At 39.0% G+C, this 27,323-nt stretch overlaps 12 protein-coding genes across 14 annotated transcripts; 6 read left to right on the plus strand and 6 right to left on the minus strand.

Annotated features, from left to right (window-relative positions):
* The first annotated feature begins 270 nt into the window (after window positions 1-270).
* Window positions 271-15,703, plus strand: LOC118123216 (hemoglobin embryonic subunit alpha). Of its 3 annotated transcripts, none has more exons than XM_035180444.2 (4): window positions 271-402; window positions 508-715; window positions 921-1,051; window positions 15,644-15,703. In XM_035180444.2, exons 1-3 carry the CDS (start codon window positions 305-307, stop codon window positions 1,047-1,049), a joined length of 435 nt encoding a protein of 144 aa, XP_035036335.1. In that variant the 5' UTR covers window positions 271-304; the 3' UTR covers window positions 1,050-1,051; window positions 15,644-15,703. The 3 variants fall into 3 exon arrangements, with proteins under 3 accessions (XP_035036335.1, XP_035036334.1, XP_035036333.1); XM_035180443.2 differs by lacking the exon at window positions 15,644-15,703 and adding an exon at window positions 9,273-9,349; XM_035180442.2 differs by lacking the exon at window positions 15,644-15,703 and having other exon boundaries at window positions 921-1,117.
* LOC118123212 (hemoglobin subunit beta) lies at window positions 2,331-3,143 on the minus strand. Its single transcript, XM_035180438.1, has 3 exons — window positions 2,993-3,143; window positions 2,639-2,861; window positions 2,331-2,548 (listed from the first exon to the last, which is right to left on the minus strand). Exons 1-3 carry the CDS (start codon window positions 3,082-3,084, stop codon window positions 2,420-2,422), a joined length of 444 nt encoding a protein of 147 aa, XP_035036329.1. The 5' UTR covers window positions 3,085-3,143; the 3' UTR covers window positions 2,331-2,419.
* LOC118123215 (hemoglobin embryonic subunit alpha) lies at window positions 4,385-5,256 on the plus strand. The gene is made up of 3 exons (XM_035180441.1): window positions 4,385-4,545; window positions 4,638-4,845; window positions 5,051-5,256. The coding sequence occupies exons 1-3, from the start codon at window positions 4,448-4,450 to the stop codon at window positions 5,177-5,179; spliced, it is 435 nt and encodes a 144-aa protein (XP_035036332.1). The 5' UTR covers window positions 4,385-4,447; the 3' UTR covers window positions 5,180-5,256.
* On the minus strand, window positions 6,495-7,257 carry LOC118123211 (hemoglobin subunit beta). Its single transcript, XM_035180437.2, has 3 exons — window positions 7,126-7,257; window positions 6,772-6,994; window positions 6,495-6,681 (listed from the first exon to the last, which is right to left on the minus strand). Exons 1-3 carry the CDS (start codon window positions 7,215-7,217, stop codon window positions 6,553-6,555), a joined length of 444 nt encoding a protein of 147 aa, XP_035036328.1. The 5' UTR covers window positions 7,218-7,257; the 3' UTR covers window positions 6,495-6,552.
* Window positions 6,495-12,709, minus strand: LOC118123213 (hemoglobin subunit beta). Its single transcript, XM_035180439.2, has 4 exons — window positions 12,618-12,709; window positions 12,270-12,492; window positions 12,027-12,179; window positions 6,495-6,528 (listed from the first exon to the last, which is right to left on the minus strand). Exons 1-3 carry the CDS (start codon window positions 12,707-12,709, stop codon window positions 12,051-12,053), a joined length of 444 nt encoding a protein of 147 aa, XP_035036330.2. The 3' UTR covers window positions 6,495-6,528; window positions 12,027-12,050.
* On the plus strand, window positions 8,476-9,323 carry LOC118123214 (hemoglobin embryonic subunit alpha). Its single transcript, XM_035180440.2, has 3 exons — window positions 8,476-8,623; window positions 8,729-8,936; window positions 9,142-9,323. The coding sequence occupies exons 1-3, from the start codon at window positions 8,526-8,528 to the stop codon at window positions 9,268-9,270; spliced, it is 435 nt and encodes a 144-aa protein (XP_035036331.1). The 5' UTR covers window positions 8,476-8,525; the 3' UTR covers window positions 9,271-9,323.
* LOC118123218 (hemoglobin embryonic subunit alpha-like) lies at window positions 14,880-15,710 on the plus strand. The gene is made up of 3 exons (XM_047343795.1): window positions 14,880-15,007; window positions 15,100-15,307; window positions 15,513-15,710. The coding sequence occupies exons 1-3, from the start codon at window positions 14,910-14,912 to the stop codon at window positions 15,639-15,641; spliced, it is 435 nt and encodes a 144-aa protein (XP_047199751.1). The 5' UTR covers window positions 14,880-14,909; the 3' UTR covers window positions 15,642-15,710.
* Window positions 15,711-16,797: 1,087 nt separating this feature from the next.
* Window positions 16,798-17,552, minus strand: LOC118123456 (hemoglobin subunit beta). Its single transcript, XM_035180859.1, has 3 exons — window positions 17,429-17,552; window positions 17,080-17,302; window positions 16,798-16,989 (listed from the first exon to the last, which is right to left on the minus strand). The coding sequence occupies exons 1-3, from the start codon at window positions 17,518-17,520 to the stop codon at window positions 16,861-16,863; spliced, it is 444 nt and encodes a 147-aa protein (XP_035036750.1). The 5' UTR covers window positions 17,521-17,552; the 3' UTR covers window positions 16,798-16,860.
* Window positions 17,553-18,732: 1,180 nt separating this feature from the next.
* Window positions 18,733-19,598, plus strand: LOC118123489 (hemoglobin embryonic subunit alpha-like). Its single transcript, XM_035180907.2, has 3 exons — window positions 18,733-18,891; window positions 18,984-19,191; window positions 19,396-19,598. The coding sequence occupies exons 1-3, from the start codon at window positions 18,794-18,796 to the stop codon at window positions 19,522-19,524; spliced, it is 435 nt and encodes a 144-aa protein (XP_035036798.1). The 5' UTR covers window positions 18,733-18,793; the 3' UTR covers window positions 19,525-19,598.
* A 1,097-nt stretch (window positions 19,599-20,695) lies between these two features.
* Window positions 20,696-21,483, minus strand: LOC118123459 (hemoglobin subunit beta). Its single transcript, XM_035180864.2, has 3 exons — window positions 21,297-21,483; window positions 20,948-21,170; window positions 20,696-20,862 (listed from the first exon to the last, which is right to left on the minus strand). The coding sequence occupies exons 1-3, from the start codon at window positions 21,386-21,388 to the stop codon at window positions 20,734-20,736; spliced, it is 444 nt and encodes a 147-aa protein (XP_035036755.2). The 5' UTR covers window positions 21,389-21,483; the 3' UTR covers window positions 20,696-20,733.
* Window positions 21,484-23,067: 1,584 nt separating this feature from the next.
* On the plus strand, window positions 23,068-24,009 carry LOC118123488 (hemoglobin embryonic subunit alpha-like). The gene is made up of 3 exons (XM_035180905.2): window positions 23,068-23,264; window positions 23,357-23,564; window positions 23,802-24,009. The coding sequence occupies exons 1-3, from the start codon at window positions 23,167-23,169 to the stop codon at window positions 23,928-23,930; spliced, it is 435 nt and encodes a 144-aa protein (XP_035036796.1). The 5' UTR covers window positions 23,068-23,166; the 3' UTR covers window positions 23,931-24,009.
* A 1,407-nt stretch (window positions 24,010-25,416) lies between these two features.
* Window positions 25,417-26,315, minus strand: LOC118123031 (hemoglobin subunit alpha). Its single transcript, XM_035180089.2, has 3 exons — window positions 26,155-26,315; window positions 25,854-26,064; window positions 25,417-25,679 (listed from the first exon to the last, which is right to left on the minus strand). The coding sequence occupies exons 1-3, from the start codon at window positions 26,247-26,249 to the stop codon at window positions 25,551-25,553; spliced, it is 435 nt and encodes a 144-aa protein (XP_035035980.1). The 5' UTR covers window positions 26,250-26,315; the 3' UTR covers window positions 25,417-25,550.
* Between the last annotated feature and the right edge of the window lie 1,008 nt (window positions 26,316-27,323).

Raw genomic sequence — 27,323 nt, forward strand, 5'->3', positions numbered from 1 at the left:
TCTTTTATTACTTTTTAACAAAGGAAACCCTTCCATCTGTCACACCTGACAACACAGTGATATATCCCATACAGCACTAATTGCATTTTTTGCCTTTTATAGTTGATCAAAAAAAGAGTTAGAGTTTTTGTCCCACAACAACTCTGGGATGTTTCTATTTAAATCTTGTTCAAGCTCCAGCCCATCACGGGACCACCTCATGCAACCTATCTTGATGGTGATCCTGGGTGTGACTTCACTTGGTCTTGAGTATAAAACCCCCACGGTTTGAGCTGATAATGCAAACAGTCTAACTACAGACAAGATGACCACTCTCACTGCTAAGGACAAGGAAACAGTCAAGGCCTTCTGGGCCAAAATGGCTTCAAAGGCGCAGGACATCGGTGCTGATGCTCTGAACAGGTAAATATGAGCCAAACACTGACGGATGTAACCTGCCTGAACTTTCACTGATTAATTTACACTCACTTTCTTCTCTTTTCTTTTCTGTCTTTCTTTTAAACCCAGGATGCTGATCGTGTACCCGCAGACCAAGACTTACTTCTCCCACTGGAAGGACCTGAGCCCCGGCTCTGCCCAGGTGTTGAAGCACGGAAAGACCGTCATGGGTGGAGTTGAGTATGCTGTGACCAAACTGGACGACCTGAAAGCAGGTCTTCTGAGCCTCAGTGAGCTGCACGCCTTCACCCTGAGAGTGGACCCTGCCAACTTCAAGGTACACAACTTAAGCCTGTAATTCATATGAACCACCTGTGACTGTGGAGTCTGTTTATTGTTGTGCGATGATTGTATGAACACTGTTTCCTTCAAATAACCTGATCTCATGAAGTGTAGTAGAGCCTGACCTGACAACACAAAGAAGTGGGTTAGGAGTTAAAATCCCCATTCATGTAAAATGTGTGTGATATTTATTTTCACAGATCCTCTCCCACAACATCCTTGTGGTCATGGCCATCACGTTCCCAGAGGACTTCACCCCTGAGGTCCATGTGTCTATGGACAAGTTCCTGGCTGCTCTGGCTCTGGCCCTGGCTGAGAAATACAGATAAACATCAGGAGAAGATGACGGAGTAATTCATCTGCATAATGAATAATAAATGAATGATAAAATGAAAAACACTGTTTTCTGCTTCTTTTGTGATCATTTGTGTCAGTGTGGTTTATTTGTGAAGTCTTCAAATCAAATGTCAGAACTGTCCTAATACCACAAAGACAAAAAAAGTCAACAAGAATAAACAAACAATAGACAACACATTTAGATTAGAACTACAGCTGCTCTGTGGTTCATTGATTAGGTGATGGGCCGGAATTTTACTGGCAACTGTTTTGATTGTCAATCCTAACTTGGACAATCTTTTTTTTTTTTTTATTCTCTTTTTCAAAAATGTCCAATACTCTTTGGTTCAAGTTTCTCAAATGTGACAAAATCATCAGCAGATGAATTGAAACACAGCACATATCAAGTGAACATGGAATAGTTGAAATCGTTTTTTAAAGCAACGAGAGTGAAACAATTTAAACTGTTGCTGCCTTTTGGGTACATACAGCTTTAAAAACACAGTTTTGGTGATTTTGATGTATGTATACATATATGTGAGAATGTATGTATTTATCTGTTCGTGTGTATGCATAATGTTTTTATGTTTTAATGTTAGTGTTATTATTCTTATATGTCAATATGTTGTTTTTGTTATGGATAAGACAACTTATAAATGGCAAGTAGAAGGTACTTGCTTTTATCAGTGTCTGACTTGAGTTTGAATATTAGTCTCCTGTGGCAACAGGTTATGTACCAGTGTAAACTATACTTGTAAACTCAGATAAACACATTTAGATTAGAACTGCAGCTACTCTGTGGTTAATTGATTAGGCGATGGGCAGAAATTTGAATGGCAACATTTTTGTTGTCAATCCTAACTTGGACATAATATTTTTACATTTTTTTTATTTTGCTAAAACGTTCAACACTCTTTGGTTCAAGTTTCTCTAGTGTGAAACGTATCTGCTTTTTAAATTATTGTGAACTGAACATTGGTGATCGGTCTGACCAAACATTTGGCTTGAATTTGAATATTAGTCTCTTGATGCAACAGGTTATTTACCAAGTGTAAACTATATTTGTAAACTTAGATAAACATGAGTAGAATTTTGTTAATTTTGGTCAATACTTCTGTGGAGTTATTCATCGATAGATAGACTGTAACAGAAGTAAACTACAATACTCTGTCACCACTTTTTTTGTTGTTCCTGTTTATAAGAAGTTTGAATCCCAAATACTTTACACTTCATGCTCACACTTATCCTGAGTAGAATCACAGGTAGACAACATGTTTAATTTGTCATTTATTTTATTTGTTTTTGAAACCAAAACAAAGAGGCTCTGAACAAATGTGATGTTCTTCTCTTGTGCTGCAGCTCTCTAGTGGTACTGTCTTCCCAGGGAGGACACCACCACGGCCATGAACTTCTGGAAAGCTGCCTGCACTTCACCACTGAAGTCTGTACCCATCCGAGCAGCAAGCACGATGGTCAGGCAGTCGGCCAGCAGCTGCAACACAACACAACATGAAGGGTGAGGAGGCTTCTCTGTCAAACACACTCATCACATGTAGACAACAACAGCTCCACAGTCTTTTACCCTGAAGTTGTCAGGATCCACGTGTAGTTTCTCAGAGTGCAGCACGCTCAGCTCGGCGTAGGTTTCCTTGATGTTGTCCATGTTCTTCATAGCCCGGTCCAGACCGTGCAGGATAGTTGTCCCATGTTTTGCAACCAATGGGTTTGAGATGATGGCTGCGGCGTTGTAGAGGTTTCCAAAGTTGCCGAAATACCTCTGAGTCCAGGGGTAGACAACCAGACACCTGAGGAAACATGTCAGCGACACATATTGTTACAGGCTCAGATTGACACATGGACAATGTTCCAAGAAAATGAAAATTTACGCAAACAGTCACATTTCTAATAATCCCAAAATATCAAAAATATGTGTCACCTGGAAAGAGCAGCGGGGCCCACTTCTTCATAGTTAATCTTGGAGAAGATGTCCTTGATGGTGGCGCGCTCAAAGTCTGTCCATTCAACCATTGTGTCGGCTCTAGGTTTTCAGTAAATCCTGTTCTCACCGTCACCACATGCAGCTTATAAAGCAACGCTGCTCCCGGCCCAGAGCCAGTGATTGGATGAGGCTGCTGGGCGGGACAAAGTGTTGTGGGCTTGAAAAAGTGAAAAGATAAGAGTCTATCTGCACCACTTAGATTGTCTCCAAGGAAAAAGTTAAAGTTGTGTGTAACACCCCGCGGCCCCACAGAGACAGTCAGCAATTCAAAGTAACACAAAATAGCCACAATGATTAATATACAGATGGTAACTGATCCCAAATGGGTCTTCAAGGGATTCATGGAGTAAAAATGAATCCAGTCTCTTCTGAGGCTTATTTTCTCTTTGTGTCTATATCAAATCTCAAATCATGACATAGTGACATAGTCACAGTTTGATTTTTGCACAATTACAGATAAATTATCAGTGAGCCTGAATCCAGCTCATCAGTGTGAGAGACTACGAGCACCATGGACAGCTCCCACATCTCAGGTCGTCTGAGGATCAGCACCTCGGACAGTGGTTTGTACATTTATTTGATTATTGATCACATAAGATCAATAAATGATGTTGAATGATCAGCTGGAGTGAACAGAGGGAAATATAAGGAATATGTACACGAGTCTCTTTAATATTGTAAAACCATTCTTTAATAAATTATATTTTTAATTGTGGCTTTAAACTTGATCATTGTGATATAGAAACAATAATTTAACTTCAACTTAAGTGAATATTTAACAACTTTTAAGGAATTATAGAGGATATTTCATAATCAGAAATCAAAGGTTGACCATTGACTCATATACTAAATTACACGACTAATTTCATCAGAAATGTGTTTTTATATTTTTGTCAGAGTTGACCAAACTGCTGTTCAATAAAAACACAGAGGGAAAATAAAGCATAATAGGGTAAAATATAACAAAATAAAATAATCTTAAATAAAAGGCTAATGAGTGAATAAAATAAAGCAAGATTAAAACATATTCAATTAAAACATTTTTCATACTGGCTATAATCCTATTGACTAATTTAATATTTTTTTTAATATAGGTTAGTAAAGCACTCTGTAACTGTGTTTTAAAAAAGTTATTTATGAAAAAATACGAAAAATGTATTTGTTCTAATGCTATAATTAATGAAATATGTTTTAATATATTTTACTTTCATGAACTAGGGTAAGTACATATATGAGTCATTGAGCTGTGCCAGGGGATAAAATCTGAAGAGGATCGCCCTGTGCTCCATATCTTGGAGGTGTTCCCGGGTGTGGCCACGCTCTGTTTCAGGCTTAAAACCCCCACAGTCTCAGCTGTTCGGAGCATTCAGCGACTCTCAAGCTCCAGACAAGATGACCACTCTCACTGCTAAGGACAAAGAAACAGTCAAGGCCTTCTGGGCCAAAATGGCTTCAAAGGCGCAGGACGTCGGTGCTGATGCTCTGAACAGGTAAATATGAGCCAAACACTGACGGATGTAACCTACCTGAACTTTGACTGATTCATTTACACTCACTTTCTTCTCTTTTCTTTTAAACCCAGGATGCTGATCGTGTACCCGCAGACCAAGACTTACTTCTCCCACTGGAAGGACCTGAGCCCCGGCTCTGCCCAGGTGTTGAAGCACGGAAAGACCGTCATGGGTGGAGTTGAGTATGCTGTGACCAAACTGGACGACCTGAAAGCAGGTCTTCTGAGCCTCAGTGAGCTGCACGCCTTCACCCTGAGAGTGGACCCTGCCAACTTCAAGGTACACAACTTAAGCCTGTAATTCATATGAACCACCTGTGACTGTGGAGTCTGTTTATTGTTGTGCGATGATTGTATGAACACTGTTTTCCTCAAATAACCTGATCTCATGAAGTGTAGTAGAGCCTGACCTGACAACACAAAGAAGTGGGTTAGGAGTTAAAATCCCCATTCATGTAACATGTGTGTGATATTTATTTTCACAGATCCTCTCCCACAACATCCTTGTGGTCATGGCCATCACGTTCCCAGAGGACTTCACCCCTGAGGTCCATGTGTCTATGGACAAGTTCCTGGCTGCTCTGGCTCTGGCCCTGGCTGAGAAATACAGATAAACATCAGGAGAAGATGACGGAGTCTGCAGCATCAGCTCTCTCTGCATAATGAATAATAAATGAATGATGAAACGAAAAACACTGTTTTCTGCCTCTTTTGTGATCATTTGTGTCAGTGAGGTTTATTTGTGAAGTCTTCAAATCAAATGTCAGAACTGTCCTAATACCACAAAGACAAAAAAAGTCAACAAGAATAAACAAAGAATAGAAAACACATTTAGATTAGAACTAGAGCTGCTCTGTGGTTAATTGATTAGGTGATGGGCTGACATTTTACTGCCAACTATTTTGATTGTCAATCCTAACTTGGACATTCTTTTTTTATTTTTTTATTTTTTTATGCAAAAATTTCCAATACTCTTTGGTTCAAGTTTCTCAAATGTGACCAAATCATCAGCAGATAAATTGAAACACAGCACATATCAAGTGAACATGGAATAGTTGAAATCGTTTTTTAAAGCAACGAGAGTGAAACAATTTAAACTGTTGCTGCCTTTTGGGTACATACATCTTTAAAAACACAGTTTTGGTGAATTTTGATGTATGTATACATATATGTGAGAATGTATTTATGTGTGCGTGTATGCATAATGTATATATGTTTTAGTGTTATAGTTATCATTCTTATATGTCATTATGTTGTTTTTGTTATGTATAAGACAATTTATAAATGGCAAGTAGAAGGTACTTGCTTTTATCAGTGTCTAGCTTGAGTTTGAATATTAGTCTCCTGTGGCAACAGGTTATGTACCAGTGTAAACTGTACTTGTAAACTCAGATAAACACATTTAGATTAGAACTGCAGCTACTCTGTGGTTAATTGATTAGGCGATGGGCAGAAATTTGAATGGCAACATTTTTGTTGTCAATCCTAACTTGGACATAATATTTTTACATTTTTTTTATTTTGCTAAAACGTTCAACACTCTTTGGTTCAAGTTTCTCGAAAGTGAAAAGTATCTACTTTCCTCGGTTTCAAATGATTGTGAACTGAATATTGGTGATCGGTCTGACAAAACATTTGGCTTGAATTTGAATATTAGTCTCCTGATGCAACAGGTTATGTACAAGTGTAAACTATATTTGTAAACTTATTTGTTAATTTTGGTCAGTAGTTCTGTGGAAGTATTCATCGATACACAGACTGTAGCAGCAGCAATGCTACAATCATCTTTCACCACTTTCCATCAGCCCTGTTGTTCCTGTCTAAAAAAGAATTTATCCCAAATACTTTACACTTCATGCTCACACTTATCCTGAGTAGAATCACAGGTAGACAACATGTTTAATTTGCCATTTATTTTATTTGTTTTTGAAACCAAAACAAAGAGGCTCTGAACAAATGTGATGTTCTTCTCTTGTGCTGCAGCTCTCTAGTGGTACTGTCTTCCCAGGGAGGACACCACCACGGCCATGAACTTCTGGAAAGCTGCCTGCACTTCACCACTGAAGTCTGTACCCATCCGAGCAGCAAGCACGATGGTCAGGCAGTCGGCCAGCAGCTGCAACACAACACAACATGAAGGGTGAGGAGGCTTCTCTGTCAAACACACTCATCACATGTAGACAACAACTGCTCCACAGTCTTTTACCCTGAAGTTGTCAGGATCCACGTGCAGTTTCTCAGAGTGCAGCACGCTCAGCTCGGCGTAGGTTTCCTTGATGTTGTCCATGTTCTTCATAGCCCGGTCCAGACCGTGCAGGATAGTTGTCCCATGTTTTGCAACCAATGGGTTTGAGATGATGGCTGCAGCGTTGTAGAGGTTTCCAAAGTTGCCGAAATACCTCTGAGTCCAGGGGTAGACAACCAGACACCTGAGGAAACATGTCAGCAAAACATATTGTTACAGGCTCAGATTGACACATGAAAAATGTTCCAAGAAAATGAAAATTTACGCAAACAGTCACATTTCTAATAATCCCAAAATATCAAAAATATGTGTCACCTGGAAAGAGCAGCAGGGCCCACTTCTTCATAGTTAATCTTGGAGAAGATGTCCTTGATGGTGGCGCGCTCAAAGTCTGTCCATTCAACCATTGTGTCGGCTCTAGGTTTTCAGTAAATCCTGTTCTCACCAGCACCACATGCAGCTTATAAAGCAACGCTGCTCCCGGCCCAGAGCCAGTGATTGGATGAGGCTGCTGGGTGGGACAAAGTGTTGTGGGCTTGAAAAAGTGAAAAGATAAGAGTCTATCTGCACCACTTAGATTGTCTCCAAGGAAATAGTTCAAGTTGTGTGTAACACCCCGCGGCCCCACAGAGACACTCAGCAATTGAAAGTAACACAAAATAGCCACAATGATTAATATACAGATGGTCACTGATCCCAAATGGGTCTTCAAGGGATTCATGGAGTAAAAATGAATCCAGTCTCTTCTGAGGCTTATTTCCTCTTTGTGTCTGTATCAAATCTCAAATGATGACATAGTGACATAATCACAGTTTGATTTAAGCACAATTACAGATAAATTATCATCAGTGAGTCTGAATCCAGCTCATCAGTGTGAGCACCATGGACAGCTCCCACATCTCAGGTCGTCAGAGGATCAGCACCTCGGACAGTGGTTCGTACATTCATTTGATTATCGATCCCATAAGATCAGTAGTTGATGTTGAATGATCAGCTGGAGTGAACAGAGGGAAATATCAGGAATATGTAAAACCATTCATTAAAATTGTTTCGGTTTAATTGTGGCTTAAAACTTGTTCATTGTGATATATAAACCATAATTTAACTTCAACTTAAGTGAATATTTAACAACTTGTAAGGGATTATAGAGTAATCAGAAATAAAAGGTTGACCATAGACATCTTATATACTAAATGACACGACTAATTTCATCAGAAATGTGTTTTCATCTTTTTGTCAGAGTTGACCAAACTGCTGTACAATAAAAACACGTAGGGGAAATAAAGTAAAATAGGGTAGAATATAAAGAAATGAAATAAACTAAAACAAGATTAAAACATTTTAAATTAAAACTTTAAAAAAGTTTTTCAAACTGGCTATATTCTTGTAGACTAATTTAATAATTTTGTAATATAGGCTAGTAAAGCACTCTGTAACTGTGTTTTAAAAAAGTTCTTTATTAAAAGAAAAGAAAAATGTATTTGTTCTCATACTATTATTAATGAAATATGTTTTAATATATTTTACTTTCATAAAGTTACGGGAGGTACATATATGAGTCATTGAGCTGTGCCAGGGGATAAAATCTGAAGAGGATCGCCCTGTGCTCCATATCTTGGAGGTGTTCCCGGGTGTGGCCACGCTCTGTTTCAGGCTTAAAACCCCCACAGTCTCAGCTGATCGGAGCATTCAGCGACTCTCAAGCTCCAGACAAGATGACCACTCTCACTGCTAAGGACAAGGAAACAGTCAAGGCCTTCTGGGCCAAAATGGCTTCAAAGGCGCAGGACGTCGGTGCTGATGCTCTGAACAGGTAAATATGAGCCAAACACTGACAGATGTAACCTGCCCGAACTTTGACTGATTCATTTACACTCACTTTCTTCTCTTTTCTTTTCTGTCTTTCTTTTAAACCCAGGATGCTGATCGTGTACCCGCAGACCAAGACTTACTTCTCCCACTGGAAGGACCTGAGCCCCGGCTCTGCCCAGGTGTTGAAGCACGGAAAGACCGTCATGGGTGGAGTTGAGTATGCTGTGACCAAACTGGACGACCTGAAAGCAGGTCTTCTGAGCCTCAGTGAGCTGCACGCCTTCACCCTGAGAGTGGACCCTGCCAACTTCAAGGTACACAACTTAAGCCTGTAATTCATATGAAGCACCTGTGACTGTGGAGTCTGTTTATTGTTGTACGATGATTGTATGAACACTGTTTCCTTCAAATAACCTGATCTCATGAAGTGTAGTAGAGCCTGACCTGACAACACAAAGAAGTGGGTTATGAGTTAAAATCCACATTCATGTAACATGTGTGTGATATTTAATTTCACAGATCCTCTCCCACAACATCCTTGTGGTCATGGCCATCACGTTCCCAGAGGACTTCACCCCTGAGGTTCATGTGTCTATGGACAAGTTCCTGGCTGCTCTGGCTCTGGCCCTGGCTGAGAAATACAGATAAACAGCAGGAGAAGATGACGGAGTCTGCAGCATCAGCTCTCTCTGCATAATGAATAATAAATGAATGATGAAACGAAAAACACTGTTTTCTGCTTCTTTTGTGATCATTTGTGTCAGTGAAGTTTATTTGTGAAGTCTTCAAATCTAATGTCAGAACTGTCTCTAATACCACAAAGACAAAAAAAGTCAACAAGAATAAACAAAGAATAGACAACACATTTAGATTAGAACTACAGCTGCTCTGTGGTTAATTGATTAGGTGATGGGCCGAAATTTTACTGGCAACTGTTTTGATTGTCAATCCTAACTTCCTAACATAATATATATATATTTTTCTCTAAAAACGTCCGTCACTTTGGTTCAAGTTTCTTTAATGTTGAGTGTCCACTTTTCCCAGTTGGAAATTATTGTAAACTGAATGTTGTTGATCAGTCTGATGACATCTCTTGAACACTTAATGATAAACATTTAATCAACAAAATCCTCAGCAGATAACTTGAAACACAGGACGTAAAACAAGAGGACATGAAATAGTTAGAATAGTTTTTTTAAAGAACTGAAGATATTGAAAAAATCTAAAACTGTTGCTGCCTTTTGTGTGGATACATCTTTAAAAACAAAGTTCTGGTGAATTTTGTACATGTACACTACCGTTCAAAAGTTTGGGGTCACCCAGACAATTTTGTGTTTTCCATGAAAACTCACACTGTTATTTATCAAATGAGTTGCAAAATGAATAGAAAATATAGTCAAGACATTGACAAGGTTAGAAATAATGATTTTTATTTGAAATATAAATTTTGTTCTTCAAACTTTGCTTTCGTCAAAGAATGCTCCATTTGCAGCAATTACAGCATTGCAGACCTTTGGCATTCTAGCTGTTAATTTGTTGAGGTAATCTGTAGAAATTTCACCCCACGCTTCCTGAAGCACCTCCCACAAGTTGGATTGGCTTGATGGGCACTTCTTGCGTACCATACGGTCAAGCTGCTCCCACAACAGCTCAATGGGGTTGAGATCTGGTGACTGCGCTGGCCACTCCATTACAGACAGCATACCAGCTGCCTGCTTCTTCCCTAAATAGTTCTTGCATAATTTGGAGGTGTGCTTTGGGTCATTGTCCTGTTGTAGGAGGAAATTGGCTCCAATCAAGCGCTGTCCACAGGGCATGGCATGGCGTTGCAAAATGGAGTGATAGCCTTCCTTATTTAAAATCCCTTTTACCTTGTACAAATCTCCCACTTTACCAGCACCAAAGCAGCCCCAGACCATCACAGTACCTCCACCATGCTTGACAGATGGCGTCAGGCACTCTTCCAGCATCTTTTCACCTGTTCTGCGTCTCACAAATGTTCTTCTGTGTGATCCAAACACCTCAAACTTTGATTCCTCTGTCCATAACACTTTTTTCCAATCTTCCTCTGTCCAATGTCTGTGTTCTTTTGCCCATATCAATCTTTTCTTTTTATTGGCCAGTCTCAGATATGGCTTTTCTTTTGCACTCTGCCTAGAAGGCCAGCATCCCGAGTCGCCTCTTCACTGTAGACGTTGACACTGGCGTTTTGCGGGTACCATTTAAAGAAGCTGCCAGTTGAGGACCTGTGAGGCGTCTATTTCTCAAACTAGAGACTCTAATATACTTGTCTTCTTGCTGAGTTGTGCACCGGGCCTCCCACTTCTCTTTCTACTCTGGTTAGAGCCCGTTTGTGCTGTTCTCTGAAGGAGTAGTACACACCGTTGTAGGAAATTTTCAGTTTCTTCGCAATTTCTCGCATGGAATAGCCTTCATTTCTAAGAACAAGAATAGACTGGCGAGTTTCACATGAAAGTTTTCTTTTTCTGGCCATTTTGAGAGTATAATCGAACCCACAAATGTGATGCTCCAGATACTCAACTAGCTCAAAGGAAGGCCAGTTTTATAGCTTCTCTCACCAGCAAAATAGTTTTCAGCTGTGCTAACATAATTGCACAAGGGTTTTCTAATCATCCATTAGTCTTCTAAGGCGATTAGCAAACACAATGTACCATTAGAACACTGGAGTGATAGTTGCTGGAAATGGGCTTCTATACACCTATGTAGATATTTCATTAAAAACCAGACGTTTCCACCTAGAATAGTCATTTACCACATTAACAATGTTAGAGTGTATTTCTGATTAATTTAATGTTATCTTCATTGAAAAAAACAGTGCTTTTCTTTGAAAAATAAGGAAATTTCTAAGTGACCCCAAACTTTTGAACGGTAGTGTATATATACGTACATACATACATACCCACATTGGTACGTATGTATGTACGTACATAGGTATGTATTTATGTATGTGTGCATAATGTATATTTGTCATTATGTTGTTATTGTTATGGATAAGACAACTTGTAAATGGCAAGTAGAAGGTACTTGCTTTTTTCAGTGTTTGACTTGAGTTTGAATATTAGTCTCCTGTTGCAACAGGTTATGTACAAGTGTAAAAAAGAAATAAAGTAAAGTAGAAATTTATAAATCTTTGGTCAGTACTTCTGTCGAGTTATTCATCTATACACAGACTGTGGCAGCAGCAAACTACAATCATCTTTCACCACTTTTCATCAGCCCTGTTGTTCCTGTCTAAAAATTTTTTTATCTCAATTACTTTACCCTTCATGCTCACACTTATCATGAGTAGAATCACAGGTAGACAACATGTTTAATTTGCCATTTACTTTATTTGCTTTTGAGAGCAAAACAAAAAGGCTCTGAACAAATGGTCAGCCTGTGATGTTCTTCTCTTGTGCTGCAGCTCTCTAGTGGTACTGTCTTCCCAGGGAGGACACCACCACGGCCATGAACTTCTGGAAAGCTGCCTGCACTTCACCACTGAAGTCTGTACCCATCCGAGCAGCGAGCACGATGGTCAGGCAGTCGGCCAGCAGCTGCAACACAACACAACATGAAGGGTGAGGAGGCTTCTCTGTCAAACACACTCATCACATGTAGACAACAACTGCTCCACAGTCTTCTACCTTGAAGTTGTCAGGATCCACGTGTAGTTTCTCAGAGTGCAGCATGCTCAGCTCGGCGTAGATTTCCTTGATGTTGTCCATGTTATTCATAGCCCGGTCCAGACCGTGCAGGATAGTTGTCCCATGTTTTGCAACCAATGGGTTTGAGATGATGGCTGCAGCGTTGTAGAGGTTTCCAAAGTTGCCAAAATACCTCTGAGTCCAGGGGTAGACAACCAGACACCTGAGGAAACATGTGAGCGAAACATATTGTTTCACAATCAGATTAACACATGAAACATGTTCCAAGAAAATGAATATTTACGCACACAATCACATTTCTAATAATTATCCCAAAATATGTGTCACCTGGAAAGAGCAGCAGGGCCCACGTCTTCATAGTTAATCTTGGAGAAGATGTCCTGGATGGTGTCGCGCTCAAAGTCTGTCCATTCAACCATTGTGTCGGCTCTAGGTTTTCAGTAAATCCTGTTCTCACCAGCACCACATGCAGCTTATAAAGCAACGCTGCTCCTGGCCCAGAGCCAGTGATTGGATGAGGCTGCTGGGCTGGACAAAGTGTTGTGGGTTTGAAAAAGTGAAAAGATAAGAGTCTATCTGCACCACTTAGATTGTCTCCAAGGAAATAGTTTAAGTTGTGTGTAACACCCCGCGGCCCCACAGAGAAAGTCAGCAATTCAAAGTAACACAAAAGAACTACAATGATTAATATACAGATGGTCACTGATCCAAAATTGGTCTTAAAGGGATTCATGGAGTAAAAATGAATCCAGAATCTTCTGAGGCTTATTTTCTCTTTGTGTCTGTATCAAATCTCAAATGATGACACAGTGACATAGTCACAGTTTGATTTAAGCACAATTACAGATAAATTATCATCAGTGAGCCTGAATCCAGCTCATCAGTGTGAGAGACTGCGAGCACCATGGACAGCTCCCACATCTCAGGTCGTCAGAGGATCAGCACCTCGGACAGTGGTTTGTACATTTCAGTGATTATTGATCACATAAGATCAATAAATGATGTTGAATGATCAGCTGGAGTGAACAGAGAGAACAGACTGTGGAACAAGCAGCCGGTGTTTCCACTGATAGACTTCAGGTTTATCTCAGCTCAGCATGCAGCCTATTCTTAGCTCATATTCAATATACATGAATTTAAAAGAAACAAACTGAACTAAACCATAATGGGAAATAAGATTAGAAGAGAAATCATATCATAAATATTTACACAGCTTTCTTTAATATTGTCAAACCATTCTATCTAAAATGTTTACTTTAAATTGTGTCTTAAATCATGTTCATTGTGATATAGAAACAATAATTTAACTTCAAATAAGTGCATATTTAACAACTTGTATGACATTATAGAGGATATTTTATAATCCTAAATAGAGTGTTGATCATTGACATCTCATATACTGAATTACACAACAAATTACATTGGAAATGTGTTTTCATCTTTTTATCAGAGTTGACAAAACTGATGCACGATAAAAACACAGAGGGAAAATAAAGTAAAATAGGGTAAATTAAAGAAATGTAATAAAAGGCTAATGAGTGAATAAAACAAAACAAGATTAAAACAAATTAAATTATAACTTTAAAAAAGTTTTTGATACTGGCTTTAATCATATTGACATAACTTAATAAGTTTTTTCACTAGTAAAGCATTTTGTAACTGTGTATTGAAAAGGTTATTTATAAAAGAAAAATGAAAAATATATTTGTCTTAATACTTTTATTTATAAAATATATTTTAATATATTTTACTTTCATAAACTAGGGTAAGTACATATATATGAATCATTCAGCTGTGCCAGGGATAAAGTATACAGGTTAACTGCTCACAGCCTGTCTGAAGGTCTAGAGGCCTAACTGATAACGATAAAAACACGGAGGGAAATTAAAGTAAAATATAATGAAATAAAATAAAATGAAATAAAATAAAAGACTAAAAAATGAATAAGACAAAACAAGATTAAAATATATTAAATTAAAACATTTTAAACTTTAAAGTTTTTCATACTGGGTATAATCATATTGACTATTTTAATCATTTTTAAATATAGGTTAGTAAAGCACTCTGTAACTGTGTTTGGAAAAGTGCTTTATAAAAGAAAATGAAAAATATATTGGCCTTAATACTTTTATTCATGAAATATATTTTAATATATCTTACTTTAATAAACTAGGGTAAATACATATATATGAATTATTGAGCTGTGCCAATGATAATATAAACAGGGTGACTGCTCACAGCCTGTCTGTAGGTCTACATGTAAACTGTACATTAAACAATAGACACCTCATCCAGTATTGATGTTATAGAAAATGTAAAATAGACACAGATCATCTCCTCTGTGATACCTGGCCTCCTTCACTCTGGTAGTAGCTGTCTTTCTAAAGCAGACTATTGTTACTGTAGAAGATCGTATCTTTTTGGGGAGAAGCGATGGGGGCTGCAGAGCCCCCCATGTCAAGATTTCTGTTTATCTCTTGGGGGCTGGAACCTGAAGAGGGTCCCCCTCTGATCCATATCTTGGATGTGGTCCCGGGTGTGGCCACGCTCTGTTTCAGGCTTAAAACCCCACAGTCTCAGCTGTTCGGAGCATTCAGCGACTCTCAAGCTCCAGACAAGATGACCACTCTCACTGCTAAGGACAAGGAAACAGTCAAGGCCTTCTGGGCCAAAATGGCTTCAAAGGCGCAGGACATCGGTGCTGATGCTCTGAACAGATAAATATGAGCCAAACACTGACGGATGTAACCTACCTGAACTTTGACTGATTCATTTACACTCACTTTCTTCTCGTTTCTTTTAAACCCAGGATGCTGATCGTGTACCCGCAGACCAAGACTTACTTCTCCCACTGGAAGGACCTGAGCCCCGGCTCTGCCCAGGTGTTGAAGCACGGAATGACCGTCATGGGTGGAGTTGAGTATGCTGTGACCAAACTGGACGACCTGAAAGCAGGTCTTGCGAGCCTCAGTGAGCTGCACGCCTTCACCCTGAGAGTGGACCCTGCCAACTTCAAGGTACACAACTTAAGCCTGTAATTCATATGAAGCACCTGTGACTGTGGAGTCTGTTTATTGTTGTACGATGATTGTATGAACACTGTTTCCCTCAAATAACCTGATCTCATGAAGTGTAGTAGAGCCTGACCTGACAACACAAAGAAGTGGGTTAGGAGTTAAAATCCCCATTCATGTAACATGTGTGTGATATTTATTTTCACAGATCCTCTCCCACAACATCCTTGTGGTCATGGCCATCACGTTCCCAGAGGACTTCACCCCTGAGGTCCATGTGTCTATGGACAAGTTCCTGGCTGCTCTGGCTCTGGCCCTGGCTGAGAAATACAGATAAACAGCAGGAGAAGATGACAGAGTCTGCAGCATCAGCTCACTCTGCATAATGAATAATAAAAGAAGGATGAAACGAAAAAGTCTGTTTTCTGCTTCTTTTGTGATCATTTGTGTCAGTGAGGTTTATTTGTGAAGTCTTCAAATCAAATGTCAGAACTGTCCTAATACCACAAAGACAAAAAAAGTCAACAAGAATAAACAAAGAATAGAAAACACATTTAGATTAGAACTACAGCTGCTCTGTGGTTAATTGATTAGGTGATGGGCCGAAATTTTACTGGCAACTATTATGATTGTAAATCCTAACTTTCTTAACATAATTTTTTTTTTCTTTTGCAAAAACTTCAGACTCTTTGGTTAAAATGTCTCTAATGTAGAGTATCCACTTTTCCCAGTTTGACATTATTGTGAACTGAATGTTGTTGATCAGTCTGAAAAAACATTTGAAGACGTCTCTTGAACACGTAATATAAAAAAATGTATGAACAAAATCTTCACCAGATAACTTGAAACACAGCACGTAGCAAGAGGACATGGAATAGTTGGAATAATTTTTTTAAAGAACTGAAGAGATTGAAAAAATCTAAAAACTGTTGCTGCCTTTTTATGTGGATACATCTTTAAAAAACAAAGTTCTGGTGAATTTTGTACATGTACATATACGTACATACCTACATACCTACATACGTATGTATGTAGGTATGTACATAGGTATGTATTTATGTACATGTGCATAATGTATAAATGTTTACATTTTTGTGTTATTATTATTATTGATATATTCTTATATGTCATTATGTTGTTATTTATATATAAGACAACTTGTAAATGGCAGGTAGAAGGTACTTTCTTTTTTCAGTGTCTGACTTGAGTTTGAATATTAGTCTCCTGTTGCAACAGGTTATGTACCAGTGTAAACAAGAAGTAAAGTAAAGTAGAAGTTTGTTCATTTTTGGTCAGTACTTCTGTGGAGTTATTCATCTATAGACAGACTGTAGCAGCAGTAAACTACAATCATCTGTCACCACTTTTCATCAGCCCTGTTGTTCCTGACTAAAAAAGTATTTATCTCAAATACTTTCTTCTTCATGCTCACACTTGTCCTGAGTAGAATCACAGGTAGACATCAAGTTTAATTTGACATTTATTTTATTTGCTTTTGAAACCAAAACAAAGAGGCTCTGAACAAATGTGATGTTCTTCTCTTGTGCTGCAGCTCTCTAGTGGTACTGTCTTCCCAGGGAGGACACCACCACGGCCATGAACTTCTGGAAAGCTGCCTGCACTTCACCACTGAAGTCTGTACCCATCCGAGCAGCGAGCACGATGGTCAGGCAGTCGGCCAGCAGCTGCAACACAACACAACATGAAGGGTGAGGAGGCTTCTCTGTCAAACACACTCATCACATGTAGACAACAACAGCTCCACAGTCTTCTACCTTGAAGTTGTCAGGATCCACGTGCAGTTTCTCAGAGTGCAGCACGCTCAGCTCGGCGTATATTTCCTTGATGTTGTCCATGTTATTCATAGCCCGGTCCAGACCGTGCAGGATAGTTGTCCCATGTTTTGCGACCAATGGGTTTGAGGTGATGGCTGCGGCGTTGTAGAGGTTTCCAAAGTTGCCGAAATACCTCTGAGTCCAGGGGTAGACAACCAGACACCTGAGGAAACATGTCAGCAAAACATATTGTTACAGGCTCAGATTGACACATGAAAAATGTTCAGAGAGATGAACATTAAAGCACACAATCACATTTCTAATAATTATCCTCAAATATATGTGTCACCTGGAAAGAGCAGCAGGGCCCACGTCTTCATAGTTAATCTTGGAGAAGATGTCCTTGATGGTGGCGCGCTCAAAGTCTGTCCATTCAACCATTGTGTCGGCTCTAGGTTTTCAGTAAATCCTGTTCTCACCGTCACCACATGCAGCTTATAAAGCAACGCTGCTCCTGGCCCAGAGCCAGTGATTGGATGAGGCTGCTGGGCTGGACAAAGTGTTGTGGGTTTGAAAAAGTGAAAAGATAAGAGTCTATCTGCACCACTTAGATTGTCTCCAAGGAAAAAGTTCAAGTTGTGTGTAACACCCCGCGGCCCCACAGAGATAGTCAGCAATTCAAAGTTACACAAAAGAGCCACAATGATTAATATACAGATGGTCACTGATCCAAAATTGGTCTTAAATGGATTCATGGAGTTAAAATGAATCCAGTCTCTTCTGAGGCTTATTTTCTCTTTGTGTCTGTGTCAAATCTCAAATGATGACATAGTGACAAAGTCACAGTTTGATTTAAGCACAATTAAAGATAAATTATCATCAGTGTACTGAATTACACAACAAATTAAATTGGAAATGTGTTTTCATCTTTTTGTCAGAGTTGACAAAACTGATGCACGATAAAAACACAGATGGAAAATAAAGTAAAATATAGTAAATTAAAGAAATGTAATAAAAGGCTAATGAGTGAATAAAACAAAACAAGATTAAAACACGTTAGATTATAACTTAAAACAAGTTTTTACACCGGCTATAATCATATTGACTAATTTAATAATTTATTTTAATCAATACATTTTTTTTTCACTAGTACAGCATTTTGTAACTATGAATTGAAAAGTTTCTTTATAAAAGAAAATGAAAAATATATTTGTCTTCATGCTTTTATTTATGAAATATATTTTTATATATTTTACTTTAATAAACTAGGGTAAGTACATATATGATTCATTGAGCTGTGCCAATGATAATATAAACAGGTTAACTGCTCACAGCCTGTCTGTAGGTCTACATGTAAACTGTACATTAAACAATAGACACCTCATCCAGTGTTAATGTTATAGAAAATGTACAGTAGACACAGATCATCTCCTCTGTGATACCTGGCCTCCTTCACTCTGGTAGTAGCTGTCTTTCTAAAGCAGACTATTGTTACTGTAGAAGATCGTATCTTTTTGGGGAGAAGCGATGGGGGCTGCAGAGCCCCCCATGTCAAGATTTCTGTTTATCTCTTGGGGGCTGGAACCTGAAGAGGGTCCCCCTCTGATCCATATCTTGGAGGTGTTCCCGGGTGTGGCCACGCTCTGTTTCAGGCTTAAAACCCCCACAGTCTCAGCTGATCGGAGCATTCAGCGACTCTCAAGCTCCAGACAAGATGACCACTCTCACTGCTAAGGACAAGGAAACAGTCAAGGCCTTCTGGGCCAAAATGGCTTCAAAGGCGCAGGACATCGGTGCTGATGCTCTGAACAGGCAAATATGAGCCAAACACTGACAGATGTAACCTGCCTGAACTTTGACTGATTCATTTACACTCACTTTCTTCTCGTTTCTTTTAAACCCAGGATGCTGATCGTGTACCCGCAGACCAAGACTTACTTCTCCCACTGGAAGGACCTGAGCCCCGGCTCTGCCCAGGTGTTGAAGCACGGAATGACCGTCATGGGTGGAGTTGAGTATGCTGTGACCAAACTGGACGACCTGAAAGCAGGTCTTGCGAGCCTCAGTGAGCTGCACGCCTTCACCCTGAGAGTGGACCCTGCCAACTTCAAGGTACACAACTTAAGCCTGTAATTCATATGAAGCACCTGTGACTGTGGAGTCTGTTTATTGTTGTACGATGATTGTATGAACACTGTTTCCCTCAAATAACCTGATCTCATGAAGTGTAGTAGAGCCTGACCTGACAACACAAAGAAGTGGGTTAGGAGTTAAAATCCCCATTCATGTAACATTTGGTGATATTTATTTTCACAGATCCTCTCCCACAACATCCTTGTGGTCATGGCCATCACGTTCCCAGAGGACTTCACCCCTGAGGTCCATGTGTCTATGGACAAGTTCCTGGCTGCTCTGGCTCTGGCCCTGGCTGAGAAATACAGATAAACAGCAGGAGAAGATGACGGAGTCTGCAGCATCAGCTCTCTCTGCATAATGAATAATAAATGAATGATGAAACGAAAAACACTGTTTTCTTCTTCTTTTGTGATCATTTGTGTCAGTGAGGTTTATTTGTGAAGTCTTCAAATCAAATGTCAGAACTGTCCTAATACCACAAAGACAAAAAAAGTCAACAAGAATAAACAAAGAATAGAAAACACATTTAGATTAGAACTACAGCTACTCTGTGGTTAATTGATTAGGTGATGGGCCGAAATTTTACTGGCAACTATTATGATTGTAAATCCAAGCTTCCTAACATAATTTCTTTTTTTATTTTGCAAAAACCTCTGACTCTTTGGTTAAAATGTCTCTAATGTAGAGTATCCACTTTTCCCAGTTTGACATTATTGTGAACTGAATGTTGTTGATCAGTCTGAAAAAACATTTGAAGACGTCTCTTGAACACGTAATAATTTTAAAAAGTATAAATAAAATCTTCATCAGATAACTTGAAACACAGCACGTAGCAAGAGGACATGGAATAGTTGGAATAATTTTTTTAAAGAACTGAAGAGAATGAAAAAATCTAAAACTGTTGCTGTCTTTTCTGTGGAACATCTTTAAAAACAGTTCTGGTGAATTTTGTATATGTATATATATATATACATACATACATACATACGTATGTATGTACGTGCATAGGTAAGTATTTGATGTACGTGTGCATAATGTGTAAATGTTTACATTTTTGTGTTATTATTATTATTGATATATTCTTATATGTCATTATGTTGTTATTTATATATAAGACAACTTGTAAATGGCAGGTAGAAGGTACTTTCTATTTTCAGTGTCTGACTTGAGTTTGAATATTAGTCTCCTGTTGCAACAGGTTATGTACCAGTGTAAACAAGAAGTAAAGTAAAGTAGAAGTTTGTTCATTTTTGGTCAGTACTTCTGTGGAGTTATTCATCTATACACAGACTGTAGCAGCAGCAAACTACAATCCTCTGTCACCACTTTTCATCAGCCCTGTTGTTCCTGTCTAAAAAAGTATTTATCTCAATTACTTTGCACTTCATGCTCACACTTATCCTGAGTAGAATCACAGGTAGACAACATGTTTAATTTGCCATTTATTTTATTAGCTTTTGAGACCAAAACAAAGAGGCTCAGAACAAATGTGATGTTCTTCTCTTGTGCTGCAACTCTCTAGTGGTACTGTCTTCCCAGGGAGGACACCACCACGGCCATGAACTTCTGGAAAGCTGCCTGCACTTCACCACTGAAGTCTGTACCCATCCGAGCAGCGAGCACGATGGTCAGGCAGTCGGCCAGCAGCTGCAACACAACATGAAGGGTGAGGAGGCTTCTCTGTCAAACACACTCATCACATGTAGACAACAACTGCTCCACAGTCTTCTACCTTGAAGTTGTCAGGATCCACGTGCAATTTCTCAGAGTGCAGCACGCTCAGCTCGGTGTAGATTTCCTTGATGTTGTCCATGTTCTTCATAGCCCGGTCCAGACCGTGCAGGATAGTTGTCCCATGTTTTGCGACCAATGGGTTTGAGGTGATGGCTGCGGCGTTGTAGAGGTTTCCAAAGTTGCCGAAATACCTCTGAGTCCAGGGGTAGACAACCAGACACCTGAGGAAACATGTCAGCAAAACACATTGTTACAGGCTCAGATTGACACATGAAAAATGTTCCACAGAGATGAACATTAAAGCACACAATCACATTTCTAATAATTATCCTCAAAATATGTGTCACCTGGAAAGAGCAGCAGGGCCCACGTCTTCATAGTTAATCTTGGAGAAGATGTCCTGGATGGTGGCACGCTCAAAGTCTGTCCATTCAACCATTGTGTCGGCTCTAGGTTTTCAGTAAATCCTGTTCTCACCAGCACCACATGCAGCTTATAAAGCAACGCTGCTCCTGGCCCAGAGCCAGTGATTGGATGAGGCTGCTGGGCGGGACAAAGTGTTGTGGGCTTGAAACAGTGAAAAGATAAGAGTCTATCTGCACCACTTAGATTGTCTCCAAGGAAAAAGTTCAAGTTGTGTGTAACACCCCGCGAACCCACAGAAACAGTCAGCAATTCAAAGTAACACAAAAGAACTACAATGATTAATATACAGATGGTCACTGATCCAAAATTGGTCTTAAAGGGATTCATGGAGTAAAAAATGAATCCAGTCTCTTCTGAGGCTTATTTTCTCTTTGTGTCTGTATCAAATCTCAAATGATGACACAGTGACATAGTCACAGTTTGATTTAAGCACAATTACAGATAAATTATCAGTGAGCCTGAATCCAGCTCATCAGTGTGAGAGACTGCGAGCACCATGGACAGCTCCCACATCTCAGGTCGTCAGAGGATCAGCACCTCGGACAGTGGTTTGTACATTTCAGTGATTATTGATCACATAAGATCAATAAATGATGTTGAATGATCAGCTGGAGTGAACAGAGAGAACAGACTGTGGAACAAGCAGCAGGTGTTTCCACTGATAGACTTCAGGTTTATCTCAGCTCAGCATGCAGCCTATTTTAGCTCAGCTTCAATATACATGAATTTAAAAGAAACAAACTAAACTAAATCATAATGGGAAATAAGATTAGAAGAGAAATCATATCATAAATATTAACACAGCTTTCTTTAATATTGTCAAACCATTCTATCTAAAATGTTTAATTGTGTCTTAAATCATGTTCATTGTGATATAGAAACAATAATTTAACTTCAAATAAGTGCATATTTAACAACTTGTATGACATTATAGAGGATATTTTATAATCCTAAATAAAGTGTTTACCATTGACATCTCATATACTGAATTACACAACAAATAACCTTTAAAATGTGTTTTCATCTTTTTGACAGATTTGACAAAACTGATGCACGATAAAAACACGGAGGGAAAATAAAGTAAAATAGGGTAAAATATAATGAAATAAAATAAAATAAAATAAAATAAAAAGCAAAAAAATGAATAAGACAAAACAAGATTAAAATATATTAAATTAAAACATTTTAAACTTTAAAGTTTTTCTGACTGGGTATAATCATATTGACTATTTTAATAATTTTTAAATGTAGGTTAGTAAAGCACTCTGTAACTGTGTTTGGAAAAGTGCTTTATAAAAGAAAATGAAAATTATATTTGCCTTAATACTTTTATTCATAAACTAGGGTAAGTACATATATATGAATCATTGAGCTGTGCCAGGGATAAAGTATACAGGTTAACTGCTCACAGCCTGTCTGTAGGTCTACATGTAAAGTGTACATTAAACAATAGACACCTCATCCAGTGTTGATGTTATAGAAAATGTACAGTAGACACAGATCATCTCCTCCGTGATACCTGGCCTCCTTCACTCTGGTAGTAGCTGTCTTTCTAAAGCAGACTATTGTTACTGTAGAAGATCGTATCTTTTTGGGGAGAAGCGATGGGGGCTGCAGAGCCCCCCATGTCAAGATTTCTGTTTATCTCTTGGGGGCTGGAACCTGAAGAGGGTCCCCCTCTGATCCATATCTTGGAGGTGTTCCCGGGTGTGGCCACGCTCTGTTTCAGGCTTAAAACCCCCACAGTCTCAGCTGTTCGGAGCATTCAGCGACTCTCAAGCTCCAGACAAGATGACCACTCTCACTGCTAAGGACAAGGAAACAGTCAAGGCCTTCTGGGCCAAAATGGCTTCAAAGGCGCAGGACATCGGTGCTGATGCTCTGAACAGGCAAATATGAGCCAAACACTGACGGATGTAACCTGCCCGAACTTTGACTGATTCATTTACACTCACTTTCTTCTCGTTTCTTTTAAACCCAGGATGCTGATCGTGTACCCGCAGACCAAGACTTACTTCTCCCACTGGAAGGACCTGAGCCCCGGCTCTGCCCAGGTGTTGAAGCACGGAATGACCGTCATGGGTGGAGTTGAGTATGCTGTGACCAAACTGGACGACCTGAAAGCAGGTCTTGCGAGCCTCAGTGAGCTGCACGCCTTCACCCTGAGAGTGGACCCTGCCAACTTCAAGGTACACAACTTAAGCCTGTAATTCATATGAAGCACCTGTGACTGTGGAGTCTGTTTATTGTTGTACGATGATTGTATGAACACTGTTTTCTTCAAATAACCTGATCTCAGTGTAGGTCCTACATGAAGTGTAGTAGAGCCTGACCTGACAACACAAAGAAGTGGGTTAGGAGTTAAAATCCCCATTCATGTAACATGAAAATTATATTATATATAAATTATATATTTATTTTCACAGATCCTCTCCCACAACATCCTTGTGGTCATGGCCATCACGTTCCCAGAGGACTTCACCCCTGAGGTCCATGTGTCTATGGACAAGTTCCTGGCTGCTCTGGCTCTGGCCCTGGCTGAGAAATACAGATAAACAGCAGGAGAAGATGACGGAGTCTGCAGCATCAGCTCTCTCTGCATAATGAATAATAAAAGAAGGATGAAACGAAAAAGTCTGTTTTCTGCTTCTTTTGTGATCATTTGTGTCAGTGAGGTTTATTTGTGAAGTCTTCAAATCAAATGTCAGAACTGTCTCTAATACCACACTGTCGGCTCCAGGTTTTCAGTTAATCCTGATCTCACCAGCACCACATGCAGCTTATAAAGCTACGCTGCTCCCGTCCCAGTGCCAGTGATTGGATGAGGCTGCTGTTTGGGACAAAGTGAGGTTTCTAGAACATTTACGATCTGCTCAGCTCTCAGCCTGTTACTGATAACAGGTTGCTTTGGTGGTGATCAGCACAATTATGTGAAGATTGGAACTATTTGTGGAGTTGAATTATGATAAATGGAATAGATTTTATTTCCTTAAAGCCATTCATATTTGCCATTCATCCTCTGAAACACACTGTTAATTAGCACCAGCAGAGGGCGCTTGAGTCTAAAAATACAGCCACTTACCCCAGTCTCACAGATGATCCCGTTCTTTGAAGGCTGTCTTTTATTTAAGATTGATTGAATTCCTATGTCCTTTCATCCCATTTTTCGATTTCAAATTGATAATTTTCAGTAGAATTCAATTGTTTTTAGACTATCTGCATTATGGATGTGAATCATTTATAAATACACACATATATTGATCAATATATTGATAAGGGTGATCAATATCCACAGTTACAAATAGAATACATATTTATATTTAAGAGTTTATAAGTGTTACACTGCTCTGTCCTTATCATCAAATTGAATACTCTCACGTCATATTACCTCCATACATTCGTGACAATAGTTTCATAGTGTTGTTATAGCAACTAACAATCAGGAAAAAAAAAACACAACCTGAAAAGTTTACGTTGATCACAGGCCCGGATCTAGTGGGCAAATTACATTCTGTTCACCCAATTGGTCAACTTTAATCTGTCCCATTTGAATCTGCCAATCACGTTTGTTTCATTCGCCCTGTCAGAATTTCCCTGATTTCTGAATTACTGGTTGGATATAGGGCTGGGTTTAAAAAAACGTATGCTCTGATTAAAATTGATCTTCATTTGAATGATCCCATACCGATTCATAAAGATGACAGATCGATCACAGTCAGTCACTACACAGAGGACAACCAAGCCAAAGTCTCCAGGTGTTCACAGTTTGTTCATTTACTAAAGCAAACCGGCTGTTGAACCTATTCTGAATTTCCGGTATAATATACATTATACAGTTAATAATAATAATGAAATCATAATAATAATTGTTGTTAGTATTATTATTTTTATTATACCAAGGCTTGGTTGAAATTCCTATTGTGACGAGTTCTTTAAAACTTGGAAAAACTCTCAACACTAAGTCCACCGATGTGTGAAAAGGTGCCCACCACAGCTTTTGAAACAATATGTTCACTGGAAATGATCACAAGGAAACTGCACTTTTTTTTAAATGTTTTTCTTTTTATTGAACGAGCCCACTACACTACTGTCGAAACTGTTGCATTGTAGTCCCACAGGAGGGACGACGATGCGTCACATGTGAGGTCAGTGGGTGCTCCTGTCTGGCTCCAGTTTTAGCGGTACTTCTCGGACAGAGCCCAGGCCAGGCAGTTCAGGAACTTGTCAAAGGAGACATGGACCTCTGCGGTGAAGTCATTGGGGAAGTACATGGCCATAACCAGGATGATGTTGTGGGCCAGGATCTACAGGTGTGCAAGAAACACATGGTTAGATGAAGTCAGCAATTAAAAACCTAAATGGGAAACACCCCGTTGGACAAGACCAGCACATGTATGCTCGAATTTCACATGTTAAGTTGTCATTTGTATGTAATGTTTACAGATTTTGACAGAGACGTCTTTCTGATGCGCACTCACCTTGAAGTTGGAGGGATCCACACGGAGTGTGAAGGCATGCAGCTCACTGAGGGAGCTCAGGGCGCCGGTGAGATTATCGATGTGTTTCACGGCCATGCCCACGGCTCCCATGATGACTCCTCCGTGATGCCTCACCTTAGGGGTATGAGCAGTCAGATCAGTCCCCCACTCTGAGAAGTAGGTCTTGGTTTGCGGGTAGGAAACCAGCATCCTAAAGAATACAAACACACACACAATTCAAAATGAGTTGTGGCAATGGTACAATAGTAAAGTTGGATTTAATTACACGTGGATCTCATACCTGCCCAGAGCCTCGGCACCGATCTCATTGACCTTCGACTCAGCTTTGGACCACAGGGCTCTCACCAGGTTCTTGTCTTTCGCTGAGAGACTCATGGCTGCCTTTGTTTTTCAGAGATTCAGAGAGAATATGGATCAAAAGAAGATGTGGAGGAGGGTTTTGTCAGAGAGTCTTTATATCAAACCAAACAGCGCCACGCCCGCGGATCGAATCCAAACCACACCTCCGATAAAGGAACTGCGAGATGTTTTCATTGCCAGTTTGTATTTTATCAAAAAGTTAAAGTTACCACTCCCTATTAACCAAAAGCTGCCAAGTAAATGATGGAGGTTTGGACTTTATTGAAAAGGACAGTTGAAAAGGATAAGATATATGAGAAATGGGCAAAATAATTTACAAAAGAAAAGTCACTTTTAAGTCATAATTAATTGGTAATATTGAGGGGAAACGTCATAATCTATAATATATTGATATTCAAGTTTGACTCTGCAAATTATATTATATTTTTTCTTGATACAGTTACACACACACCCACAATATTATATATATATATATAAACGTATATATATATATATATATACCTCTATATATATATGTGTGAGTGTGTGTATGTATGTTTCTTTCTCTTCAGCGAGATTAGACATACATTATTATTACACATCATTATATCGATAATAATAATAGATAATATAATATTAAGGATATTATCTAATTTTTACAATATGATGATTGTTATTATTATTATCAAATGTATAAATGTATCAAAAATATATGTGATCATTTACAGAGTCAAACCTGAATATGCATTCTGTTCAGTTTATGTATCAGAATATATTGTTCTTCAGATTTATGTGTATGTGTGTATGTACGTATCTGTTCCGCACTTTGTAATTAATGTTATTAAAAATGTTTTATGTAAATTATTATTTTTCTTGGATTAGTTATAATATAAAATCATATCGTATCATAACAATGTTTATATTATGATTCAAGTTCAATATGCGTTCTACTCAGTTTCTTGTGCACACAACAGGGGTTTCTAGTAAATGTAACTATGAAGGAGGGTTTAAAACGAAACTGAAGCACCTCTCTGCGTGTTCAATGCAGCACAAACTCCAAAACTACTCCAAGATAATCCTGCAGCTGAAGTAACACTTTTTCAAACCGCT

This window comes from Hippoglossus stenolepis, chromosome 16 (genome assembly GCF_022539355.2).
Source record: "Hippoglossus stenolepis isolate QCI-W04-F060 chromosome 16, HSTE1.2, whole genome shotgun sequence".
NCBI lineage: Eukaryota > Metazoa > Chordata > Actinopteri > Pleuronectiformes > Pleuronectidae > Hippoglossus > Hippoglossus stenolepis.

Coding starts and splice junctions, on each gene's coding strand:
- LOC118123216 (XM_035180444.2), top strand. CDS start 305: ATGACCACTCTCACTGCTAAGGACAAGGAAACAGTCAAGGCCTTCTGG. Junction 403..507: donor GGTGCTGATGCTCTGAACAG/GTAAATATGAGC, acceptor TTTTAAACCCAG/GATGCTGATCGTGTACCCGC. Junction 716..920: donor TGGACCCTGCCAACTTCAAG/GTACACAACTTA, acceptor TTATTTTCACAG/ATCCTCTCCCACAACATCCT.
- LOC118123212 (XM_035180438.1), bottom strand. CDS start 3,084: ATGGTTGAATGGACAGACTTTGAGCGCGCCACCATCAAGGACATCTTC. Junction 2,862..2,992: donor GGCCCCGCTGCTCTTTCCAG/GTGACACATATT, acceptor ATGTTTCCTCAG/GTGTCTGGTTGTCTACCCCT. Junction 2,549..2,638: donor TGGATCCTGACAACTTCAGG/GTAAAAGACTGT, acceptor GTTGTGTTGCAG/CTGCTGGCCGACTGCCTGAC.
- LOC118123215 (XM_035180441.1), top strand. CDS start 4,448: ATGACCACTCTCACTGCTAAGGACAAAGAAACAGTCAAGGCCTTCTGG. Junction 4,546..4,637: donor GGTGCTGATGCTCTGAACAG/GTAAATATGAGC, acceptor TTTTAAACCCAG/GATGCTGATCGTGTACCCGC. Junction 4,846..5,050: donor TGGACCCTGCCAACTTCAAG/GTACACAACTTA, acceptor TTATTTTCACAG/ATCCTCTCCCACAACATCCT.
- LOC118123211 (XM_035180437.2), bottom strand. CDS start 7,217: ATGGTTGAATGGACAGACTTTGAGCGCGCCACCATCAAGGACATCTTC. Junction 6,995..7,125: donor GGCCCTGCTGCTCTTTCCAG/GTGACACATATT, acceptor ATGTTTCCTCAG/GTGTCTGGTTGTCTACCCCT. Junction 6,682..6,771: donor TGGATCCTGACAACTTCAGG/GTAAAAGACTGT, acceptor GTTGTGTTGCAG/CTGCTGGCCGACTGCCTGAC.
- LOC118123214 (XM_035180440.2), top strand. CDS start 8,526: ATGACCACTCTCACTGCTAAGGACAAGGAAACAGTCAAGGCCTTCTGG. Junction 8,624..8,728: donor GGTGCTGATGCTCTGAACAG/GTAAATATGAGC, acceptor TTTTAAACCCAG/GATGCTGATCGTGTACCCGC. Junction 8,937..9,141: donor TGGACCCTGCCAACTTCAAG/GTACACAACTTA, acceptor TTAATTTCACAG/ATCCTCTCCCACAACATCCT.
- LOC118123213 (XM_035180439.2), bottom strand. CDS start 12,709: ATGGTTGAATGGACAGACTTTGAGCGCGACACCATCCAGGACATCTTC. Junction 12,493..12,617: donor GGCCCTGCTGCTCTTTCCAG/GTGACACATATT, acceptor ATGTTTCCTCAG/GTGTCTGGTTGTCTACCCCT. Junction 12,180..12,269: donor TGGATCCTGACAACTTCAAG/GTAGAAGACTGT, acceptor GTTGTGTTGCAG/CTGCTGGCCGACTGCCTGAC.
- LOC118123218 (XM_047343795.1), top strand. CDS start 14,910: ATGACCACTCTCACTGCTAAGGACAAGGAAACAGTCAAGGCCTTCTGG. Junction 15,008..15,099: donor GGTGCTGATGCTCTGAACAG/ATAAATATGAGC, acceptor TTTTAAACCCAG/GATGCTGATCGTGTACCCGC. Junction 15,308..15,512: donor TGGACCCTGCCAACTTCAAG/GTACACAACTTA, acceptor TTATTTTCACAG/ATCCTCTCCCACAACATCCT.
- LOC118123456 (XM_035180859.1), bottom strand. CDS start 17,520: ATGGTTGAATGGACAGACTTTGAGCGCGCCACCATCAAGGACATCTTC. Junction 17,303..17,428: donor GGCCCTGCTGCTCTTTCCAG/GTGACACATATA, acceptor ATGTTTCCTCAG/GTGTCTGGTTGTCTACCCCT. Junction 16,990..17,079: donor TGGATCCTGACAACTTCAAG/GTAGAAGACTGT, acceptor GTTGTGTTGCAG/CTGCTGGCCGACTGCCTGAC.
- LOC118123489 (XM_035180907.2), top strand. CDS start 18,794: ATGACCACTCTCACTGCTAAGGACAAGGAAACAGTCAAGGCCTTCTGG. Junction 18,892..18,983: donor GGTGCTGATGCTCTGAACAG/GCAAATATGAGC, acceptor TTTTAAACCCAG/GATGCTGATCGTGTACCCGC. Junction 19,192..19,395: donor TGGACCCTGCCAACTTCAAG/GTACACAACTTA, acceptor TTATTTTCACAG/ATCCTCTCCCACAACATCCT.
- LOC118123459 (XM_035180864.2), bottom strand. CDS start 21,388: ATGGTTGAATGGACAGACTTTGAGCGTGCCACCATCCAGGACATCTTC. Junction 21,171..21,296: donor GGCCCTGCTGCTCTTTCCAG/GTGACACATATT, acceptor ATGTTTCCTCAG/GTGTCTGGTTGTCTACCCCT. Junction 20,863..20,947: donor TGGATCCTGACAACTTCAAG/GTAGAAGACTGT, acceptor GTTGTGTTGCAG/CTGCTGGCCGACTGCCTGAC.
- LOC118123488 (XM_035180905.2), top strand. CDS start 23,167: ATGACCACTCTCACTGCTAAGGACAAGGAAACAGTCAAGGCCTTCTGG. Junction 23,265..23,356: donor GGTGCTGATGCTCTGAACAG/GCAAATATGAGC, acceptor TTTTAAACCCAG/GATGCTGATCGTGTACCCGC. Junction 23,565..23,801: donor TGGACCCTGCCAACTTCAAG/GTACACAACTTA, acceptor TTATTTTCACAG/ATCCTCTCCCACAACATCCT.
- LOC118123031 (XM_035180089.2), bottom strand. CDS start 26,249: ATGAGTCTCTCAGCGAAAGACAAGAACCTGGTGAGAGCCCTGTGGTCC. Junction 26,065..26,154: donor GGTGCCGAGGCTCTGGGCAG/GTATGAGATCCA, acceptor TGTATTCTTTAG/GATGCTGGTTTCCTACCCGC. Junction 25,680..25,853: donor TGGATCCCTCCAACTTCAAG/GTGAGTGCGCAT, acceptor GCACACCTGTAG/ATCCTGGCCCACAACATCAT.